The sequence below is a fragment of the Clupea harengus genome, chromosome 2 (assembly GCF_900700415.2).
Source record: "Clupea harengus chromosome 2, Ch_v2.0.2, whole genome shotgun sequence".
Lineage (NCBI taxonomy): Eukaryota > Metazoa > Chordata > Actinopteri > Clupeiformes > Clupeidae > Clupea > Clupea harengus.
The window spans coordinates 15,137,529-15,160,781 of NC_045153.1; the positions used below are offsets into that span (position 1 = coordinate 15,137,529).

The window sequence follows — 23,253 nt, forward strand, 5'->3', positions numbered from 1 at the left end:
GGTCTTCTGACACGGCTCCAGTGGAAACGGGAACCGCTGCATTAACAAACAAATTAAAAAAAGGGCAGGGGATGGGCGACTCCCTTCCCTCTCCCTTCATTGGTACCAGAGTCAGCCCTTTCCCCATGACTCATTAGCTCTCAGAATTGTTTGTTGTCTATGTGAAGCCATAACATCCTCCGCAAGTGGTTGTGATCTCTTCGTTTCAAAGACTGCCTTTTATTGGCAAACTGATTTTCAGCCATCTTTTCTTCAGGCTATGCAGCAAACGATGTTTCCTGGCTACTAAGGAAACTTTTAAATAACCTTAAACGGTTTAAATGGCTGAGTTCCATTTACATAAAAGGATAGCTAGTTACAGCTGACATTGTAGTCTCCTCCATTTAACTTCTCAATAAAATTATGATAAGAAAAGGTAGAAACCCTCATGGTACCCCAATACATAAGTTTAACTTGGCAGCTAATTAGTTCATATTAACACACCCTAGCATCTACCGACTGTTAAGATGGTTCCCTAGGCTAGAGATAGATACATAGTTCATAACTAGGTTAACCGGCATGAGACCTTGCATGTTTCACACGTCTCAAGGAAGTGCATGCCCAGTAGCATCCTGTTAAATAGTGAGGTGGGAATACACCACGCCTATGAATACACCACGCCTATGAATTCACCACGCCTATGAATTCACCGAAAATGTGCTATCGGCCCGGTACATTAAGGCTTAGGCTTTACACACTCTCAGGTTCAGGGCCACATCCACACATATCACCTCCTCTGGTGAGAAGAGACTGGGGAATGAGTCGTGTGTGTGTGTGTATATATATATATAAAGTGTGGTCAGAGTTGTAAACAGTCAAAGTCTAGCTCCTCGCCCACCTCTAACAGGGCAGCTTTCTGCGGTGTCTGAATCCACGCTCTGTTGGACACTCACAGCATATTTGTACACTTCCAGGTGTGTGTGCACAATGCTAGAGGTGTCTGCTTTCGTCCGGGCTGCCCTGACATTTCATTCAAATGTCGTCAAATGTCGTCTGAGCACATTTCAAGGACAGAGAGTGGGAGAGGAAGAGTGGAGAAGAGAGAGAGAGAGGACGAGTGGAGGAGAGAGAGAGAGGGAGATGGAGAGAGAGCTGGAGTGGACGCTCATAAGAAAGGACAGGAAAGAGGAGGAGGAGGAGGAGGAGGAGGAGGAGGGGGGGGGGGTAAGCATTGGGGGCAGGGTCAGCCATTATCCTAGCTTGAGCCTCTGTGTTTGGGTATGCCGCATTACCAGGAGTAATCACTAGAGCCGCTAACCAGATTAGCAGATAAACCACATACATATTCTTAATCTTGTTATCCTCCTCCCCATGTCTGCCTTTTAAACTCTCTCTCTGTCTGTCTCCGAGTCTGCCAACTCTCACCAGGTGGGGCTATGGATGGCTGAGAGGCACGTTTCCCAGAATGCCTCTAGCTAATGCCCACAGCAAGGAAGTAGAAGCAAGATCTAAAAAATCTCAAAGCTATTCTAAAATTAGACTTCAGGAAGGAAGGAGGCACAAAAAAGCCTCTGGGAAAAGCTAAATCAGCAAAACATCAAATGAAACACAACTTGCACGCCCTTGAAGCGGATAATCTGTAACATTCCTCCAACAGGCTGTTGCTGCTCGGGGCTCTTGTCCTCTGTGACGCACAGCTGGGACGGAGGCTGCAGTTGGCCTGGTTTCTGTCACATTGATGGTCTTCCTCAAAGTGTCCGTGTCCCAGACCACATCGACAAACAGCAGCAATCCATACGCGCAGCCACCATGATGATGGGGGAGGGGCCGGGGGGGGCGGGGTCCTAAAACACAGGGGGCTGTCCTGACAGTCAGGCTTCTGGGGGTTCAAATTTCCCTTCACAGCATCTGTGTCCAGGCCATATCTATCTCTCTCTACCCATCTCTCTGCTTAATAATGTATTTGCTGCTTATTGATTAATCAATTAGAGTTGGAGGATGGAGTTTCTTCGAATGGGGTTTTCCTCAGATAAAAGGGAAGGAGGGGCACACTCATCACTTCCTCCATGTGCTTAGAACATCTCTCTACTGACAGCATTATGACAGCCACGGCACAAAGGCAGGCAGTCATAGGGCTGAAACACACCAAACGCGTTTTTAAAACGGCAGACGCTTCAAAAACGCCTTGGCAAAGTGCGGCGGGCAAAACATTCGCAGGATCACCAGGCTGTTTTGCCCGGCGCCTAGGAAGCGGAGCTGCGTGCACAACCTGCCTGGGCCGAGTGTGACATTGATGAGCGGTGCGCCTCCGCGCCTTGCGCTGGAAAGTTGAGAATAGTTCAACTTTTAAGCGCATCTAAAAAAAACGCTAGAAAGACGCAACGCGTGGTGGAGAAAAGGCGCACACGCAAGGCGCGCCGTACCATAGGAAACAATGCATTTGCTAGCGTCCCGTTTTTAAAAACGCGTTTGGTGTGTTTCGGCCCATAGAGTGTTTGAATAAATAGCACTGACACTGATTTTTGGTCTGGTGATATCATATACTTACACTACAACAATCAACATGAAACTTGGTATGGTTGTAGCCTTACAATGGCTCATGCAGAATGGAAGGTTAGTGTAGGTGTGCATTTCCATTCCTACTAGCACCCCCTGAAATGGTGTAGGGGTAAAAGCACTTTTTGAGCAATACCTTGAAAACCATTTTGCCAAAAATGATCACATTTTCATGGCAAGCTGGTCTTTAGAAGGCACACTACCCTAGATCGTTACAATTCATTTGCGGAGTGGCACCACCTAGTAAATATGTATATTGTTTAAAAGGAAAAATCCAGTACTGCACTAGCCAATATCTTGTCATGTAAAGGTTCAAACTTCCTGCATCACTACCACATTTTATGGATGCCTGCCAAACTTCCTGAAATTTCATCCATAGGGCTCACTGCAACTGACTGATGCTTACAACTTTTTGTTGCTAGGCTACATTTGCTAATCTCCTAAATTTCAATCTATAATTGTTGAAACTTCTACAGCTATATGTAGCATTTCTTCCAGGCTATGCATTGAATGCAAACATTTTCTTCCCTTCAACTAATAATTCTATATTTTATACAGTATATTCATGCATATAAGTCATATTGTCAATTTCACAAAATACTCCAATTTAGCACAAGAATGAATCTGCTACAAAGTCACACTCATCCTCATTTTCACTAAACAGGTCACAAAACCACAGAAAGCAACCCACAGACTGCTCCACACCCTACCAGGGTACAGTTGAATTTTCACTCAGAATACAACAAACTTTTGCCAGAAATGTAAGTGTTCAATATAACACATCATTCATGGAACAAAATATCTAAATTATTGCTCATTCTCTCACTTTCTGCGGCAGGCATATTGCGGTACGTCTAGTTGGTAGTAGTAGTAACAGCTGTAGCATTATAAGAACTTTCAGAATCAAGGCAGTAGTCTGGTAAACTATCAGAGTGAGATGTGTGTGTGTAGTTTGATCAACAGGTCTATGCAACTAAGCCCTTTTGGACATTCAAAAAACGCAAATGTTCCGTGGGAGCCCAATCTGCCGCTACGCTTCCGTCAACAAAAACAACTTTCTGTACTATTACTAGCTTGTCATTTTAATTCAGACCACGGGTGACATCCTACAGGGAGGAAAATAAAAAACTATATCAAAAGAGCAAAGAAGGTGTGGCCACAAGAACAGAACGTGATAATGCAAATCTTCACTTTGGCTTTCAGAGCCCCAACTACAGTTATGAGCAGGACAGAATCTTCGTCTGCTTTCTCAGGGCTGGCTGAACTACAAAGCTCTGGAGGCTGACAGCAGAACCCCTGCCAGTCGAGGGCCAATAAAACAGGCCCTCCAAACAAAACTATGAAAATATAGGACCAGATAAAAATGGACATAAAAAAAAAACCGAATAACTGTTTTGTTTTGTTTTCACAAAGAGATTCAGTTGTGCAAATAAAATGGGGGGGGGGACACAAAGGTCTTCAACAGGAAGCAAATCTTCTTGGCAATGTTGCAAGCGCAGCGTAAAGCAGGAGCACGTGTCACCAACAGGATGTGCTGCTACTACCTTGAGATTCCAGGGCCTTTGCATGGCAGCGGGAGTGGAAGGGTTATCACTGGGTGAGTGTACACACACACACACACGAACGAGCCTAAAGAATCAGGTGGCTAGCTTGCCTACCAGACAACCATTCCGTTGTCGCATGCTAATTTTTTGGAAGGAAAACCAAGCTCATATTTGTAGCCTACTAATGGCAATGCATTATAATTACATTACATTTAAGATGAGGAGCAACCACAAGCCTCCAGACCAGAGGAAAATGTGGACCAGGAGACACATAGGACAGGTAGGCCTAAGTGCTGATAACCAAATATGAGATGAAAGGACCTTGCTAGAAAGTACAGGGATAAAGACCCACATGCTTAATAATCTTTTTAAAAAAAAGTATAGGCTATTTTAGAGATCCTTTCAAAGATTTTGCCTCGGCAGAACAAAAATAACATACCACTGCTTCTAGTAGGCCCTATAATAGTAATGATAATAACAATAATATATAATTGGACAGATTTTGAGCACATCAACTGCAGACAAAGACAAAGAGTCAGAGCCAGACTTGGAAAACAGGGAAAGGAGAGACGACACAGAAAGTCAGGACAGGATGCCAACAAAGGAGGATATTGAGATGGAGAGTGAGGCATAATCCATGAATACAGATTTTAGTAGTCAGGCCTTTATCAGATTTTCACATTCAGTCGGGCCTTGTCGTCCTATTGTGAAGTTCCCAAAAAATGCAGAAGGGCGCTCTTTTCAAGCCCACTGGTATGATGATGACCCCTGGCTGGAATATTCTCCACACAATGACGCCATGCTCAAATGAATTGCTGTATTTCAGTGTTTTGTTTATTACTGTTAATAAAGACCCTGTTATTCTCAGTTCTCCATACAGTCCGTGTGATTTTAATTTTTTTTTTTTGCTGAAAAATGCCATGTGTCACTACTTGCATCTGTATTACAGTGTCAGACTATCCTCCTTCAGGAAAGCTCACCTCCGGTGTTTAGTTTATCTCCCATCTTAGCTGATGGCAGCCAATGTGTTTTGGGAAGACGGTGAGCTCCAGGCAGGTTTCCAAAACAAGCATCCACAGGATGGATTCAGTTATTTTAGCTTTTGCCTCTACAATTTTGTTGAGGCTTGGCAACTGAAGTTCCTTCTTGTTCTTTAGAGGAAGTCAATCTGATGGGGTTAACAATACAAGAGGCAAGGCCACTGTATGGGAAAGGCAAGGAGGAAGCTAGACTAAGGGTGTGCAGAATCGAATCATGTAAATATAAAAAAAAAGTGTGTGGCTGGCTGTGGCCATTCATGCCTATCTCTGCATTATACCAAGTCACCACCACAGCTTTGCAGAGGATAGGCTATGTTACATAATGTCCTTGGAAAGGGGGGGGGGGGGGGTCGCTCTGAGGACACGAATGACATGAATAAGCTCTGTGCTCCATATACTTCAGCAGATAGTAAGTGTTAGTTAAAAATTCACTTTAAAGTTTACCTTGGACTCCGGAGTTGTGCATAAGCATCTCTTCATTCAATATGCATATCGTGCTCACTCATGTCTTGGCACGCAAGAGAGAAGACAAGTTAAACACATCACACACAAGGTTTATAAAGGTTGAAGCTGGCGTTCTCCGAGATGACCACATGGTGGGTTTACACATCCGAGGTCATCTTACTAGGCTTTTTGCAACGTTGCGTGTACAATGTTCCAGATGTAGATGTAGTACACATAGTCTTTCTTTACAGCTTCTGCTTACGTACACTAAAGTTTTGAGCACACACACACAAAGGTCAGCACTTAAGAGACAAAGGCATGTGATTGACTATAATCAAGTATGTGTGTGTGGTAGAGTTTTACATTTCTCCATCAGTAAGTGTTGCCCAGTACTATTGGGAGCAGGGGTGAGTGGGCATGATGTTGATGAAATGTACAGCAAACCAGGGCAACCAAGCTGGAGTGTAGGGCAGCTTCAAGAACACGGACACAGAGCTGGACTCCCTTGATAAGGTCATGGTAGGGGGAAATGGGGAGGTCACAGAGGAATGGTTTTCAGACAAATGCAAAACTGCTTTAATAGACAACCTTTCAGGGGGGATGTGTAGACCAAGCAGGTGACATGTGGTTTGAATATCACAATGTGAATGGCAATCTTGTCTAATACTAATACTCAAGAGAGGAAATTGAAGCTTAATCCTCCAGTTGTGTGTTTATTTTTAACCATTCCTTCATTAACCCACTCATCCATCCATCGGTCCGTCTATGAATTTCTCTCGCTGATCCATCCATGCTAACAAGCGGAACACTGCTCTTCCACAGGTACTTTGAAATGGTGCGAGCTCACATTGAGAATCTACATTCTGGAACAGCAGCAAAGCAACTGAAATGAAATCGGTACATCTCACAGACCGGAGTGCTTCCCAGTAAAGAGGATTTCGCCCACACACACCCTCCTTCTCAAAAATATGGGCTTACAAATAAATAGGATTGAAAAATGCTGCATTTTATAATAATCCCTGTCACTGAGCCCACTATGATCAAATGGACCCAGAGTTCTAGGAACAAATAGTGGAGCGGGGATGACCATAACAGATCAAAAGCCCTCACTGACAACCACAATGACAAATTATTAGTCACCCATTAGTCATCAATCATGTGAGCAGCGGCTCGGCTTAACATTAAAGCCATGTGTGATATTGCAATGTACCCATCTATCCTCTGTTTATACATCAGCCAGACAGAGAGAGGCAGAGATGGTGAGGGGAGAAGAGAAGAGTTTAATCTACAAGGATTTGCCATCCTTGAGGAAAAGGGGTTAAGGAGAATTGCACAGTGATTGAAAGCAATGGAGAATTTATGGGCCCATCAGTCTGGTGGCGGAGCCAGGGGAAAGGCCAAGGACAGAGTGAGACAGCACTGTCCCTTGCAAAGGGAACTGATAGCACCGAAGCAAGGACAGGAAGTGATTTCACAAGACCCAAGAGTGGTGGGAGGAGATTACTCTGTCTGTATTCTAGGTACAAGACTGTTAGATGTCATAGGTCTTCAGTGTGGTCATGTGTCTGTGTGTGAAAATCATGCCTGTTTCACTGTAGCACCGGTCATCTCTTCATCTTCCATCGTAATCTCATCGCTTCCCTCACATTTGCCCTTTCTTTCTTTCCCTCCCAGAATCCCACCACTATCTCCTGGCTACTAACTCGATCTCATTAACCCCCAGATGTCGTGTCAGACAGGTCTCTCGTGTCCAGCCCGACCCCAGCTCCCAGCCATCACAATGCCAGGCCAGGTAGCCGTTTAGGACAGTAAGGGATCACCGGTCAGAGTCCCCATTAATTTTGATCTCACATCCCCGCCTTGCTGTCTATCCCTCTCCCAGTGTCTCTCTGGGGCGAGCTGCAGTAGAGAGTGCTGACAAGGAAAAAGACCTGCCACCATTGAGGCTACAGAACTTGGCCATGTTTTTTGTGCTGCATGTTTCTTTCCCCTCTTGCTCTCAACTGGATATGTTTGTGTCAGGCCGGGTGGTGTGATGTTTGTGTCAGGCTGGATCGTGTGAAATCAGAGCTTCTGTTTTTAGAAGGTTTCTTGGAACCTAGACATGCTGCCAAATGATGAGTCATGATGAATGCAGATTTCCTAGTGGTTAGTTTTTAGTTTTTTTTTTTTCTTCAGCGAAACCCATTGTGGCCCTGAGCCAGTGGGAACGCATGGCCTCAAAATGACAGAAATAGAAGCACACACACACACACCAACGGCCATCCACCTGCATCTTATTGTGCCAGGAAAGATCACAGCGATAATGTCACCAAAAAAAGGAAACAATATCCTAGGCAACATCAAAGAGGTACGAAGAGAGACACAATAGGGAGGAGAACAAAATAAATGGATTAATCCAAAACGGTGCCAGCAAAACACTTAGCTCCGAGCTCCTGTTCCCTGTACGCTCGTGCCGTTCACAGAACATCAAAGCCCAGGGGCTGAGACCACTTGGAACGGCACTGCAACACAAAGCAAGAGATGCAGAGATGGAGCAGGACAATGGAGGAGAACCCCAAAAAAGCACATCAACGCCCAGGGTGATATGGAACAGAAATAAAACGTCACAGAAAAAAAAACAACAACAGCACAAATGAAAGCAGCTGGAGTGGTGGTGGTGGGGGGGAGGCACGGGAAAAAGAGTGGGTGCGAGGAAGAGAGATTAAGAACAAGTGAAAGAGAAGAAAAACTGAAAGAGAGCAGGAATGATAGAGAGACAGCGAGTGTGTGAGAGAGAAGTAACAATCCACAGGGAATGAAATGTAGAGGCAGGGCCATGTGACCGGTCCGGGCCACCGCAGCATCTGATGGGGGGGGGGGGGGGGGGTGTACACAGGCAGGAGGGCTGACGGACCGAGAGAGCAGAGAGGAAGTGGGACAGGCAGGGCGCTGTCAACAACCAGCAACCGGCGGTGCCACAATGGTCCAGTTTTCCTGCCTAATAAGGAGGAAAAATGCCGGAATGCAGGCTTAATGGCCGGGCAGGAGGAACGCCGGGTGAATGGAGTCCTGTTCAGAGCCTTCTGGGCTTGGTCCAACACGAATGGCGAGCCAGGAGGAAGGTGCCACTTTCTGCTGTCATCCAGAGAACAGGGTGGTCCGGACCTTTCCCCTTCTTTATCTCCCATCTCCTCCTTCACAAATACCCTCTCTCGGCTTTGTCATCTTCCTGCCTGCCATTGTTTGCCTACCTCAGGAGCCACTCTACTGCCAGAGCAGGCATGGGTCGCTCACGCCATGCACGCAAAGTTCACCCCCCCCCCCTTCCTCTACTTAAATAAATGGGCTATTGATTTTCTCTCTTCCTCTCCTCCTCCTGGGGTGCACTCAGAGAGCAAAGCACCCCTCTCTCTCTCACACTCCCTCCCTCCCTCCCTCCCTCTCCCAGAGCGGTTGGCCTGCTCATGCCTCTCACTGGCTATTTTTGGCCCATTGTGCGGAGAGTGTGTGACTGAGTGTGTGTGTGTGTGTGTGAGAGAGAGAGAGAGAGAGAAGGGGGGGGGGGTGTAGTGGTACTAAGAAGAGCTTCAGTACAGACTGAGCTGTAAAGAGGAGAACAAAATTGGGGTGGGTGGTGGTGGTGAGATTCTGCTAATGCAACAACCTCTCAAAACACTCATTGAGTACTACCGGCAGGCACTCAATATAATGTTTGACCTGGATTTGGAGGCAGCTCACCTGTATGCTGAATAAACAGGCAGAAATGCAAGTGAGCTGCTGTATCACAAAAGACAAGACGGTTGTTGTCTGGACTCAGCTCAAGATGCTGTCTTGTTAGGGCGCTGTGTACAAATGAGCCATCTCCCTTCCCACTGGCAAATGCAGTGGCATGCCAGCAACGTTTCCAGTGAGTGAGAAGAAACATCCTGCCAGGCACCTCGCCACAAGGAGCAGGGTAGTGTTAAAGAGCAGATCAAACCACCTCAATGCTGTAAGTTCCTGATGTGACGACGAGTGGTCAGGTTTGTGTTGAACACGTCTGTTACCAGACTGTGTGAGAGCTAGGTTGGCAGGGTGCACATCCTTCGGTTAGTGACACTATGATGCCTCTTGATGAGGTTTCTCTGTGGTAAGGAGGATCAAGTCCACACTAGAACAGATCTTAAAAGCAAAGCGCATCCCATCATGCTAGAATCTGCATAAGAACCCTAGAACAGTGAGGAACAAAAATAAAAGTTTCCTGGTTTGACAGAACCTCGTGAGTTTGAGCAAAAGCCATGCAAAGAACTGACATTGGCCTGTGCATGCCTACCCCTGGGTCAGGTGGACACTACTTGGCCTCAGAAATAACAAAGTCCTTATAGGCCACTCTGCAGCGATCTTCACAACGCCTCCGGGGAGCTATTTTGGGCAAACAAGATCAGGCTCCTATCTAAATGAATGGGGAGAGATCCGTAACTGCACATAGGATAGCATTTTTCCCTAACAGCTAAAAAAGGCTAAAAAAAGACCTCACTTTAGACGTGTTGACTTGCCCACTGCACTGCTATTGGTATTGTTACGGTGGAAATAAACAGGACGTTCAGGTGGGGAGTAAAAACAGATATGCCGTTTCCAAAAATGTGATTGCCTGTTTATAATACAGGGCAGGACTTCCAGTTACAAATCCGCCATGTTCAGTTACGAACCCCTCCCAATTCACCATTAATTTCCCTATCAGTGATTGGTCTCCTCCCTTATAACGTCTCTGGAAGTAATTATGAAGGGAATTACTGTGACGCTGCTCTATTTAAAACGCCTTGTTTCCCAGGGCACCACTTGAGATCAGCTCAGAGAAAGATTCACTCTTCATGGTCAATGACGCTTTCAACCCGGGCGCTCCCCCCCCTGTGCCCTTATTGTCCAGTGCCACAAGATTACTCAATGGCTGTGGCACAGAGCAGCAACTGTCCTCAGCCACCACTCTAGAATCACACTCACAGAAGGGTGCACACAACTAAACACAGAGAGCGAGAGCGACAGAGAGAAAAGAAGAAAGTAAAAGACCCTCTGCTAAAATTTTACTGTACAAAAAGACAAAAGATATAAGACATCCAATAAAACCCAGATTAGAGTAATTACACAACAAAAAACACAGTTTCATCTCTGAATGTAAATTCACATCATACCAACAATACCCATCTTGTCAGCACAACTCTCTCTGGAGGCCACTTTCAGGAATCCACCAATTTGTTAGAAACCCAGACAGCGCCAGTGACAGAGAATGCATAGGGAGGGCAAGAAGAAGAGAAAGAGAAAGTGAGAGAGAGACAGAGAGTGAAAAACCCAACAAAGCTAGGTGGCCTTGACAGATATGAATCAGCAAGTAATTAAGAGAGGAAGTCTGAAAGGCGAGCCGGTTAAGATTGACATGAGGACACTATGTGTGACTTGAATGTGTACGCTAAGGTTCCTGCTGGATGTGGCTGTTAGCACTGCTGCCGGCCCCCTGAGCTGAGACCAGAGCTCCAAGGCCACGGCTCCATTGAGCCAACGCCGCTGGCTGGCTGGCTGGCTGGCTGGCTGTCTCCCTAAGGGACCCCGAGAGAGGGGGCGAGTCGACCAACAGCTCTGAATGCCCAGCTTTGTCTGACAACGTCCTCAGCTTTGAAAAGGAAAAAAAATAATCCAACCTGACCAATCACACACACACACCTCTGCTGGCAGCCCAGCCTCAACCTGAGACACGATGGAGGGAGTTGGCTGACAGGCAGACAGAAGTGCTGTAGATTCCCATATGAGAACTGCTTCAGAAAGGAGAGTTTGTGAAACGGTGCAGTTGTACATTCACAGCTTCTCTGCTGTGGTACTATTCAACTCAAGAGACATTAAAGTAAGAGGGCCTACTCTTCTAAAGAATACCAGCTACAATCCAGCAGTAGGGCTTCTTGGCTTCAACCATTAGTTAACAGACCGAAGTAACGTATGCTCCTACAAGGTCAAAATTAGCAGATTGTTAGCTTACACATGTTTAGCAGGTCACACCCTAACCTTCCCAAAGTCTACAGGTATGCAGCACCTGCATTCACTCACTCCAACTGAACTCACAACAGGAAGCCCATTGGCATCTCCACCCATGTACATCAGGTGTGGTCTCAGACTTAGTTTAGAGTTTAGCTTGTTAATGTGGCTTTCTCTTCCCTTGCTTTGGGAGTCAGGGCACCTCTTGGTGAATCTGTAAAGATGTTAAGTAAGATTCTCCCCCCCCCCCCCCCCCCAGTAGACTAATAATCGGTTCATCTGGCACCTTACATTCTCTTGCTACTCATATCCGATCCTTGAAGAGTAGAACTCAAAATTACCACTGGTGTGGGATGCGTGTATAGATCAAGCAAGTGATGTGGTGGCAGCAGTAGCAGCTGGTGATTTGAAACAATTTAAAAGACTACGGTAGAATAATCTTATTCCCAAGACTAACAAACAGAAAAACATGTACTAATGCACTGTTATTTCACGTGTAATTGTGGTTTAATGGGAGTCTGAGCGACACATTTGATACAGACAACTAGCCAGCATCTGCTGAGCATAGAATAACTGCAACTCATATCAACTCTCCTTCCAAGACATCAAAACGAATAGTAATCTTAAAATGACTCATCGAACTAAACCAATGCTTACCTTTGCCATTCTGCCACGCTGTGTACCAAGATAGGCTAAGGAAAGACGTGAAGAAAATTATCACAGTGGCAACCGTTCCATTTCTGAGCCTCATCTCATTGCACCGATTTTACGCGGGTCTTGTTGGCCGTGATCACGTTTGCCTGGAGATCTTGTTAGGATGGTTCATTAGCCAGGCATCTGGCGACGGGCATACAAGGTGTCAGGGTTCCCCGGTTTTGTTATGTCCAACTCGTTAGTTCTCCCCAGGACAGGAAAATGTTGTTCTTCTGCGGCTTATTAGTTGAGGACTGTACTGGTCAATCACGAGGCTGGTCTATGTAAAGCATTTCACAGGTCTGTCGTGATAAGAGTATGTCCGCACAAGCACTATCATTTTACTCCGAGAGACATTCAAATCTTCAACATCCGTAGTGAACTTCTGTAAATCATTAACGGGAATGGGGAGGTGGAAAGAAAGGAAAGATTAAACAGGCGTAGGGTAAACTGGCTATTCATGTCGGCAATGTATCTATAGGTAACATTCGGTAAATAAGTAGCGTTGGCGTCTTAACATGACTCGATACAGATAGGATGTTAGTGTGGTGGCTACACATCTAGCTACATTGGGGTCCCTAGCTAATGAAGCTGAAGCTATAAACAAATCGTCTGACAGGGTAATGTAATGGTAATGTTAGGTTAGTATACCTTTTAACGTTACAGCTTAAACTAACGGTGCTACAAACTTAGCTTGCTAGCCAGCCAGGATATTCATCCTATGGCTCACTGCAGGGTAACGTTAGCAGTCTGTCTGACTTTTGCAGATAATAGTAAACGCATAGCTGTAATCCACACCTAAAAGGTTTAACGACACCTAGTTTGGCATTAACAACCATATTGGTACGCTACATAGAACTAATGAATCACAGCTATAGATAGCTAGCTAGCCAGCTAACTAACCACTTGGTATGAAACTGCGGCTTTCACGTCAGTACCTGTCGCACAAGGGGAAACTAACATTAATGTTTACATATAAGAAACGGCGTTTTGAGATATTAAACAGAGTCATAAAATCTTACATAAGCATCTTGGAATTTTCTTCCGTTTCCACATTTCCGCCATTAAGAGTGAGTTCCATTTACAGAGTAATTACTTATCTCCGTTTTCGCACACGTTGAGTGCTTGACACCACTGCCTACTGCCACCCAAAACAGTTTTGGGTCTAGCGAGCTCTCAATCAACCTTCACGCTATCGCCGCCCAGAGGAGAACACTATTGGCTACTATGCATCTTTGGCGATATCTTTGGTTCAATTACGCAGTCCAGCTTCGTCCTCAAATTATAAGGAAAATAGGTTAATTACCATATTGGAGTTATTGCCCATAAGGTGATACAAGTTATCTTACCAGTTTAACTTCTAATTACTAGATAAAGAACAATTGAGAAATATTTGCAACACATTCATACAGGTGACAAAGTTCAGTTATAAATATTTGTTCTCATAAATATGTTTCCCACAATGTTAATTGTAAAGACAACGAGAACAGCTCGCAAACACATATTATTTCGTGTTACACCAATAGTCTTCAGCCATATGTAAACAAATAGGCTACATTGAAAAAACCTTCAAACAATCGAGTTGCTTAGCTATCTATAGTTGTTATGGGATCTGCTACTTCTACTAGGACACATCATTGTTTTCCGTAGTGCCCTTGGACAACAAAAACGACTAAATTGACCTTTAAACGCATTTTAAAAGCGTGGAAGAGGACGTTCATAATGATATTGCGACATCTTGCGTCAGTTTGAAGTAACGGTTGGTTGAGGAGTGTAGCTCGAGACATTTATTACGGGGTAAACTGTCATCAGTTAAATGTTTGACCTCTGCAAACGTTGTACGCTAAGGTGTTTGGTCTCTTGAACGTTTGCGGTAGTATTACGCATGCCTGATTCAACCTTTTGATGAAAATGACATCCATATCAAAAGTTTGCTCCAGCTCAGGGAGGTGCAGATTCAAGCAGATTTCTAAAACATTTGTTGGTGGTTTACCTGGTTCAGTCACTAAAGACCACTGTAGAAAATGCTGTGTTTAATAAGTTTATTTTTCGAAAGATATAATTCAGCTCAGTGCAACAATTCCTTAAAACTCTTCAAGGCAAATTCAAATATAATACATTCATTGTTGTTTTTATTTAGTGAAGTTCAACAAAAAGGAAAATCCCTGTCAAGACACAATTCGCACAAAAAATTACCTTCTGCAGTGCAAAAAGCATTCATGTTGTGGTTATGGAGGAAGTCCACCTCATGACCCCAGTCTTTGTACCATCCAACATGGACAGTTAATGAGGCCACTAATTCATGGCTTAACAGTTTGATCTAGAGCTGACCCAAATTAAAGCGGAAAAGAAAGAAATAGCCTGTGAACAACACTATTAATGTAGTGGTAAAAAGGTCTGTAATACTGATCATGTGAAATGTTGTAATGTGTAAGGTACTGAATGTTCAGCATAAGTGGCATTCATAATCATAACATCAATGTATCCCAGATATACATGATACCTTATACTGAATATGGTATATCAAACTGGTTTACACAACAGGGGCAGTAATGTGAAGTCACCATTTTCATTTGAAGGTCACGCCCAGTAATGTCTGCTGGCATAGGCACTAGAGGCCATTACAGTCTTTTTTTTTCACCATTGGTGGTCTCAGAATGGAGAGGCCTTAAAGTACTCGTCTAGTGGTATGAGTGATACTCCGCCCATCCAATCCTGCAGCCACACCTGCTCTATCACCAACTTCATGAAGAACCACTTGTGTCCCACTGGCCACTTCTTCATCACAGGATGCCTGAGCAGAACCGAGGAAGGTAAGAGAGAGATGCATTATGGCAGTGTGATCTTGTTTCAGTATGCAAATGTTCTGAAGTGCTTAGCTCAAAGCATCACATGAAAAGGAGCCTTCAATTTGCTTTGCCATTATCTATATGGTTGACTGCAGTCTTTGCTTGTCTAGTATACCCAGACTCATAGGTTATGCTTTGCTAAGACCTGCTATACATACATTTTTGGGACACATACAGGTTTTCTTCTTTACTATTAAACTTAAACACCTGCAGAAACACACCTTGAGAACATGGCCTCTCTGGCAAAGTCAAGCTCCTCTGGCCCCACCTCCACCATCCTGCCAGTCAGGGTGAGGCGAGCACACCTAGGATCCTCTGGGTCATACACCATCTCCCTAGAAACACACATCACCACATCAGTCTGCACATTACTACAACAGAAATTAGGTCATTATTTATATAATACAGTGACAATAAGTTGAAAAAGTTCATCACATCCATCTCTCCTAAATAAAAAGACAATTTAACTTGTCAGATGTTTGACACCATTTGTTGTCTTCCTGATTAATTCTCTCTCTCACCTGCAGAAGTCCCCCTCAGCCTCAGAGAAGGTGAGAGAGGCAAAGGGGAAGTTCCTTAGGTCTGCCACTGTGTTGTCCATTGGAGTCACATAGAAGTATAGCACCCCTGTGCTGTTGTCCAATGGCCCATCGCTGACTGAAAAAATGTTTCCAAATGGCAGACCTTTGATCTGTGAATGAAAACATAACTTTGCAACCTATACAAATACATTCCACCCTGGACCAAAAATGCATTTTTGGGGCACAGAAAACAAATTGCATATGTTACAGTGCCGTATGTAATATCTGACACAAAACAGCCTCCTGTATTCTAGGCTAAGGTGTTAAAATATGAAACATGCCTTACAGCTTACACTAAAATGCGTTCTATTTATGTCTGACCAAATCAAAACATCAAAACAACGAGTCGTCCCCATGGTCCTCCCTTGCAATTTAAATGACAAAGTGACATGAGTGAGTTCCTGTTGATTGTTCAATGTGAGTGGGCCTAGAATTATGCAAAAGCATGTTATGGAATTGCAAACTGAACGGAATTGGTTTCAGGAACGCTATCTCTCGTTTCACTTTTAACGAAATTACAAAACCGAGTCTGCAAAAAGCTTACCTTCTCTTGCGTAGAGATCGTGGATAGGTGTCCCCAGTCACTGTAATGTGCTATGTACCTAGCGGTCTTTGCTGTCTCCTCGTGCGGTGGTGGTGGTGGAGGTTTAGATGGGGGATTCACCTCCTCCATTCTATATGAGAAGACACGGGCCGCAGACGAAACATGAGTGACATCTTTTTCGGCTTTTGGCTGGGGCTTTTCTGCTCTATCGCCATATACCGTCGGTGGATAAGCCTGTTTCCAAATCCCAACATTATCCACTAATAGTGCTGGTGCGACCTCCTCGTCTGACGCCGTTCCAAGCTCCTCTTCAAGGAGATCGTTCGTAACAGCCCACGATACGGGATTCCTTATGGTGTAACTCTCACTACAAAGCAAAGTGGCAAGTAAGGCCAGCGCTTTTGTCAAAAAATGCAACATTATGTTGCCCACTAAAGGCAAAGTCGAAGTGGTTTGGTGGATTTGCAGACGGCCAACTATGGTTAAAATGTATGCGCGCCGTTACATCACCAACAGCAGTGTTGTTGCAAAACATACACAAACTGATCGGTGCCAAAAAACCAGCGACACCCTGTGGAGCGCCAAAGTATCGGTGAGTCGTCACCCAATGTGTGTGTGTCATTGTAAAACACCCCTAAAGCCATTCACAGAAGTATGTAGGAAAGATGTATTTCCCCACTGTCAACGACAATAGCAATTGTGGATTCAAGTAATTAAATCATACCTGCATGTGTGTGTGCTGTCGGGATAAAGACACGATAATGCAAGTTTTCATTCACAAGTTTCTTGCACATTCTTTTCTAACAATGGCCTGTATCAATTCTTGCTCTTCCTTATGGCAATACACAGGCTATCCAGTGAAGATATTCAAAATAAAAAAAAACAAATAACCTTTAGTGGCCATATTTGAATGGATTAAAATACATAGCATTTCTTGAATAGATGCCATTACAGTTTTTAAATCAATGTTATGACTCACATTCTCTATGAATGATAAAATACAACAATACTTTATAAAACTCGAGATGAAGCGGTGGTACCGTCGCGACCTATTCTGTAAAAGGAGTTCTCTGCCATGGATAAATGAAAATGTTATTCAATTGATGAGAGAAAGGGATCGAGCCCTTAAAACATCCCTGAAGTCCAAACGGATAACTGATAGGCACATTTTTACAGCATTAAGAAACAAGGTGACAAGAGAACTTAGAAAAGCCAAGGCAAATTATTTCCTTGAAATAATCGTGAATTCTAAAGGAGACTCTAAACAAATATGGCAACAAATAAAGAAATTAATTGGACAAAACAATGTTAGAAAACAGATAGAACTCAGGATCAATGACAGTCTTTCACATGATCCACCCATGGTGGCTGAAATGCTAAATGAGTATTTTGTGGATTCTGTGGCTGCTGTTGCCAACAGTTTCCCTTCACACAAGCAGTATGGTGGCATTTCTCATAATCCAACTGTGCCCATATTTAACCTTGAAAGGGTATCTGAAGAACAAGTAGAGAACATCATTGAATCATTTAAACCCAAAGAGTCAAAGGACATCTTTGAAATGGACTCTGCCATGGTTAAAGACCTTTGCTTGTTGTTAAAAAGCCTACTACCCATATTGCTAACCTGTCATTCTCTCAAGAACATGGGTGTTTTCCAGATCATTGGAAACCTACAGTTGTAGTTCCTATCTTTAAAACTGGTGATCCTCACTCAGCAGCCAATTACAGACCTATTAGTATACTTCCCATAATGTCCAAAGTTTTGGAAAAATTAGCAGTAGAGCAACTCATTTATCATCTTAACTCTAATCAGCTTTTACACCCCATGCAGCATGGTTTTAGATCAAATCACTCCACCGAAACTGCAACGGTCTATTTTATTGAAAGGTTCAATTCCCTTATGGATAGAGGAGGAGTTGTGGGTGCAGTATTTCTAGATCTTCGGAAAGCGTTTGACACGGTCAACCACAACATACTTCAGTCTAAGTTTGATCAGTTTAACTTCTCTTCTTCTGCATCCAGCTGGTTCAAATCATACTTATCAACTCGAACTCAGTGTGTTAAAATAAACAATGTATTATCCGACTTCAAAAATCTGTCTACAGGTGTTCCCCAAGGTTCAATCCTGGGTCCACTTCTTTTCAGTCTTTATATTAACGATTTACCATCCGTATGCCAAGCCTGTGAGGTTCTGATGTACGCAGACGACACTGTGATCTTTGGGTGGGGTAAAAATAATGTAGAGGTCGCTGCTAGGCTTACAAAGGTCATGGTTGATGTGTCTGACTGGTTAAACAAATGTTGTCTTCAGCTCAACAATTCCAAAACCGTTGCTATGTTTTTGCTGCTAAAATGTACATGTTCTCGCTGATTTTATCTCACATTAACTACTGCTTACCCACCTGGTCTACTGCCAACTCCACTACCCTTAAACCAGTCATGTCTCTTTACAAACAGGCTCTCAAAATACTTGACAAAAAACCTAAATCACTCCATCACTGTTCAGTCCTCCATAAGTACAAACTTTTAAGTTGGGACAACCTGATCACATTTAAGAACTGCTGTTTAATGTTCAAAATCCGGTTTAACCTGCCCCCCCCACCACTATGCAGCCTAGTCACGTTTAGAACAGCAGCAACCAGTGCTACTCGAGGGGCAGCAAGAGGAGACTGTGATATTCCTTTAAAAAAAAGTGTATTTGGACAGTCGGTTTTCTCAGTTAGGTCAGCCCGGGAATGGAACCATCTCCCTCAGAACATTAGAGAATCAACCTCATTTAACTGTTTTAAAAGTAATCTCAAAACATGGTTGATAAATAACCAAAAATGTGATCACTAGTGGGTAAGCAGTAGAACTTGTATAGCAGTAGAACTTGTATATTAGGATTGTATTCTATTTTATTGTATCTTATTTATTTTATTTTTTTGATTTATTGTCAATGTTATGTTTGATATACGTTAATGCCTTTTTTTAGGTTGTATAGCCTTTTTCACTCTGGCAGGGGGACTGCCAATGGAAACTAGCCTTTTGGCTATAATTGGGTGCATTTACATTTTAATGTTCATGAATGTACACTGTCCCTCTTGATCAAATAAACAAATTGATTGATTGATTGATTGAAATATTTATAAAACAGATAACATTTGCTGCAGATGTATTAGTGCCATATGCAATTGCTATAGCTATTTGCCTTCAGCCTTAAAATACAAATTCCATTACTTGGTAAGAACTCTGAAGTTAACAGCTCTATTGATTCGGGTTACCATTCCTCAGGTCAACCAGTGGCACAAACAAACATGTCAGCACAGTCACGGCTGAGAGAGACAATTCAGTCTTTGGGGAAAAAACTCTCCTGACGGTAGAAGAGACTGTCATTGATTGACACCCAATATACTGTATAGAGCAACTTCTGGAGGAAAACAGCATACTGAGAGCCTACAATTTATGTCATATCATAGCTTCAATTTTAATGTCATCTTACCATACCTAAAAAGAATAAGTCATCGTACCATCGTACCATCATATTACAAATATTTGTTGAAAAATTATTATTTAAAAAAAATGGATTTAAAAGGTAACGTATTTAGCAGACACTTTCATCCAAATCAACTTACATAGGCATCCTGCAGTGACTGGGCATTATATCCAGGTCAGCTGCATAGAAGACCGCAATGCTAACCACTGTACCACCAGCACCATAGTTAACTGACATATTTTAAAATTAGCTACATATTTAAAAACGGAAATAAGCATTTGTTGGTAATCTTGTGCTAGACAGAATTACAAATACTAATCATTAAGTATGAAATTAAAGAGTAAATGGCCTATTGCAACTCTGATAATCCGTTACAAATTCTAAAAAAGGTATATCATTTTCCTTCAAAAAGTAGCAAAATGCCAGAGTACACTATATTAGTTTATAGCCCTGGGAACAGGTAGAAGTGCCTTGAGAGGGTGGTCCTGTCTTTGCATACCATCTGTCTTGGAAACTTCTCAAAGCGTCTCATAACCTATTGGAAGAAAACACTGTTGTCAATACTTTAACAAAATAAACTACCCTAGGTTTATGTGGTTCAAGTGAGATTCCTAAGTCAAACCACGATAACAACAGAACAAGTTAACCTTCTGATCAAGATCTAAAAAGATCTGAAAATATATGAGAAACAGACCAACTTAGTTGTTCTATGAGAAGGGTCAGTGCCCCCATCAGGTTACTGACAAGTTTTAAGAGGTCATAAGATGATGGTGGTACTGATGGTCCTGATTGGACAGACTTTTTACAGCCCTGCAGCTGCCACAGGTGACGGATTATTTTCTTTTTGTTGTCAGAGCATTTCATTTATTCATTGCTATCAGGATGTGAAGAGGATTTCAAGAAATGTAACAAAAATGCTTCTGAAATAAATCGCCTTCCCTGCCTTAAATGTCTACTGCCTGGTATGCACTAGAGAATTAAATGATTGAAGTCTTATGCATTATAATTACCTTTGTGAACAATTCCTCTACGTGGTCCTTGTGAGCATGGGTGTTGAACTCTTCCACAAGGTACTGGACAAAAAAAGTGCCCTTCTCCACATCCCTGTAGGATTTTGTATCTGAGGAGAGAACATAACCTCAGTGTAATGTATATAGTGTGCTGCATTGATGCATTTGTTCATTAATGGACCCAAGAAACCAGAGTGAAACAGAAGTGATCCACTAACCAGGTGTGCAGGAAAGAAGAGAGATAAAGTCTTTCTCCTTATGTTCCATGTCATCACTCTCAATAGCAGCACTGTCATCCTGCATGCCATCCGACATCCAAACATGTCCATCCTCACCTGAAACAGTAAACTGTGATTACTTCTATCTGAGAATGACCCAAAATTACCATATAGAACACTCAAGAGTAAAGTCAGAAACCTACCTCCTCTGCAGGCCTGAATAAGAATGACCTTTGGTTTGTTACGTAATCCAGGACAACCTTTGGTGTTCAGGTGGTTGTACATCTTATCGATGTGGAAAACGTCAGGGTTGGGATTGCCGCTATCCCAGTGCACACCCAAGATGGCGTCCCTCTTCCCATGTGACATTATTACGACAAAGGTGCTGTCAGATGTAGCATGCTCCTCGCGTTTTGAAAAATCTCTGACGGCCCTGTCCATCTCCTGCAGGGATAGACTTTGTTAGGGTGAAATATAATGTCTTGTGATCCTTAATAATCTACACCATTGGCAATACACATTTCTTTGTGGTGCAATAGAAGCAATCTCTTTGATAACAATATGACCATTTCTGCTACCGGTCAATTTTGGTTCATCACAATTAACTATGCATTTCAGCCACGCCTTAAGGTTGACGATCTTAATGTACAAGAAATAGGTTATTTTTACAATCGAGAACCCAGTATAGATTCTGAACTGTGCAAGATTATCATCCATTAAGAGTGCATTCAACCAAGTTATACAAGTCGGTACATTTTGTGGGACTAGCAGACAAATGTAATCTCGCCTACCTCACCAGAGAGGTCCCTGTGTTTTACTACTTCATATCCCAGCTCCTTCAGCAGAAACTCCATTCTCTCCTCATCTTTCTCGGCCCCTCGTCTCAACATGCTCTCACGGTCAAACTTAACATTGTTAATGAGTAGTGCCAGACGCTTCCTTCCAGGCTTGTCCTGGGGCTTGTAGATCTATGGGGGTAGTGAATCACAAGAAACTCACCATTTGCTATTTTTGTAAATTAGGTTAATTTATAAAGGATTTATATATAAAGGACATTTATAAAAAACACTTTACCCCGTTTCCCTCCTGAAGTTTCTGTGACTTGAACTGCTCTGAGCTGGTAAGAAGGACCTCTGATACAAACGACTCATCTGAGTTCTCAACTGAGACCTGTGGCATTGGTGTTGCCACCTGTGGCAATGGTGTTGGGGCAGCTGGAACATAATGCAGTTCGGTCTATAAGCAGGCAAGTGATGTATTCTATTTTCAAAATGAGAAGCACATAGCTGCGCAGAGCTCCAGAAGCAGAGGATGAACATCCATGGGGCACTGCCATTAAAATGTTATTTCTTGTCATCTCAATGAACTCAATGAGTAATAAAAGTTTGATAAAAGATGTATTCGTTTGAATACAATGAATGATTCACAATGTAGCCTATGAGTAGCCTATTCGTCTTCATATACATCTGGAATGTTACTCACTGGCAAAACCCAGCTCATCGTAGAGATTTTCATCTCTCTTCTTGATATACTCGATCATCTTATTAGAAGATTTTTCCCCCTTTTTCCGAACCATGTCAATAAGACAGCGAGCCTTGTCCGTCCTCGCTTTGTGTTCTTCAATAACCGATTCCATTTCCTCTTCATTCAAGATACGTCCTTCGTTGAGATCGTCCAGCAATTGCTTGAGTACGCCTGCAGATACTTTCTCCACAAACTTCGTGCGAACGTTGGTCAACTTCACAGCTATTCAATTTAAAAAAAGGACCAAGAATGGGTATCCATTAAAATACCTGTGAAGTCTACGTTGTTTTAGCGATCAATTGGGGACATTTTTAATAAGTCTACAGTAGTGTTGAATTGTCCCATTCCGGTATAACTGGCTGAACAATACTGCCAAGGGCTTGCAAAGCGAAAGTAATCTCGTTTTTAGTCATACCTTATCAAATTTGTGTTTAAATGCATTCATAAATTAAGCACATCTGGTTCTACGGCATTTTAGTATAACAGCAAGGTTCTAACCCAAGGCAATTGTTAAAAGAAGGTGAAACAAAACTTTGCAAAATTCAGGGCCGAAGACGTGAAGACAAGGCGTGTCAGGAGATATATGTTTATATCTCGTTTATAGGCTGTATAGTTAGAAAGCAAATATAAATAGTTTAAACGTTAATCTTACCTGCCATTTTTCAGGATTTTTTAAATATTCAGGTTTTTTCTGTTTACTTCCCGCAGCATTTACAGGTGTGGTAAACGAGACGATTCACAAAAGACATGAGACGTAAATAATTCTTCCTGTACTTTGCTTAACCCTGATTGGTTCGTTACAGGTTGTGTCATG

The 23,253-nt window shown here is 43.0% G+C and overlaps 3 protein-coding genes across 3 annotated transcripts in view; all 3 read right to left on the reverse strand.

Moving 5' to 3' along the window:
• mgat4a (alpha-1,3-mannosyl-glycoprotein 4-beta-N-acetylglucosaminyltransferase A) overlaps positions 1 to 13,676 on the reverse strand; it is a 39,861-nt gene extending 26,185 nt beyond the window's left edge. Inside the window, exons 1-2 of the mRNA XM_012837231.3 lie at positions 13,261 to 13,676; positions 12,203 to 12,623 (exon numbers count right to left, since the gene is read on the reverse strand). Of these exons, the coding sequence (XP_012692685.1) occupies positions 12,203 to 12,296 (94 nt within the window). The 5' untranslated portion in view covers positions 12,297 to 12,623; positions 13,261 to 13,676. The remainder of the gene's footprint in view (positions 1 to 12,202; positions 12,624 to 13,260) is intronic.
• A 590-nt stretch (positions 13,677 to 14,266) lies between these two features.
• creg2 (cellular repressor of E1A-stimulated genes 2) lies at positions 14,267 to 16,772 on the reverse strand. The gene is made up of 4 exons (XM_012837245.3): positions 16,213 to 16,772; positions 15,609 to 15,778; positions 15,309 to 15,422; positions 14,267 to 15,032 (listed from the first exon to the last, which is right to left on the reverse strand). The coding sequence occupies exons 1-4, from the start codon at positions 16,630 to 16,632 to the stop codon at positions 14,891 to 14,893; spliced, it is 846 nt and encodes a 281-aa protein (XP_012692699.2). The 5' UTR covers positions 16,633 to 16,772; the 3' UTR covers positions 14,267 to 14,890.
• A 2,881-nt stretch (positions 16,773 to 19,653) lies between these two features.
• On the reverse strand, positions 19,654 to 23,199 carry LOC105908639 (caspase a-like). Its single transcript, XM_042709997.1, has 8 exons — positions 23,092 to 23,199; positions 22,398 to 22,661; positions 21,990 to 22,129; positions 21,707 to 21,883; positions 21,119 to 21,359; positions 20,916 to 21,032; positions 20,698 to 20,807; positions 19,654 to 20,222 (listed from the first exon to the last, which is right to left on the reverse strand). Exons 1-8 carry the CDS (start codon positions 23,096 to 23,098, stop codon positions 20,130 to 20,132), a joined length of 1,149 nt encoding a protein of 382 aa, XP_042565931.1. The 5' UTR covers positions 23,099 to 23,199; the 3' UTR covers positions 19,654 to 20,129.
• Between the last annotated feature and the right edge of the window lie 54 nt (positions 23,200 to 23,253).

Excerpts from the sequence above, each read along its gene's own strand:
- creg2 (XM_012837245.3), bottom strand. The coding sequence starts at position 16,632 with ATGTTGCATTTTTTGACAAAAGCGCTGGCCTTACTTGCCACTTTGCTT. Across the intron at positions 15,779-16,212 it reads CGATCTCTACGCAAGAGAAG|ATCAAAGGTCTGCCATTTGG; the intron begins GTAAGCTTTTTG and ends TTTCATTCACAG. Across the intron at positions 15,033-15,308 it reads AGAGAGGCCATGTTCTCAAG|GCATCCTGTGATGAAGAAGT; the intron begins GTGTGTTTCTGC and ends GGTTCTGCTCAG.
- LOC105908639 (XM_042709997.1), bottom strand. Across the intron at positions 22,130-22,397 it reads CGATGAGCTGGGTTTTGCCA|CTGCCCCAACACCATTGCCA; the intron begins GTGAGTAACATT and ends ATTATGTTCCAG. Across the intron at positions 21,884-21,989 it reads AACTTCAGGAGGGAAACGGG|ATCTACAAGCCCCAGGACAA; the intron begins GTAAAGTGTTTT and ends CTACCCCCATAG.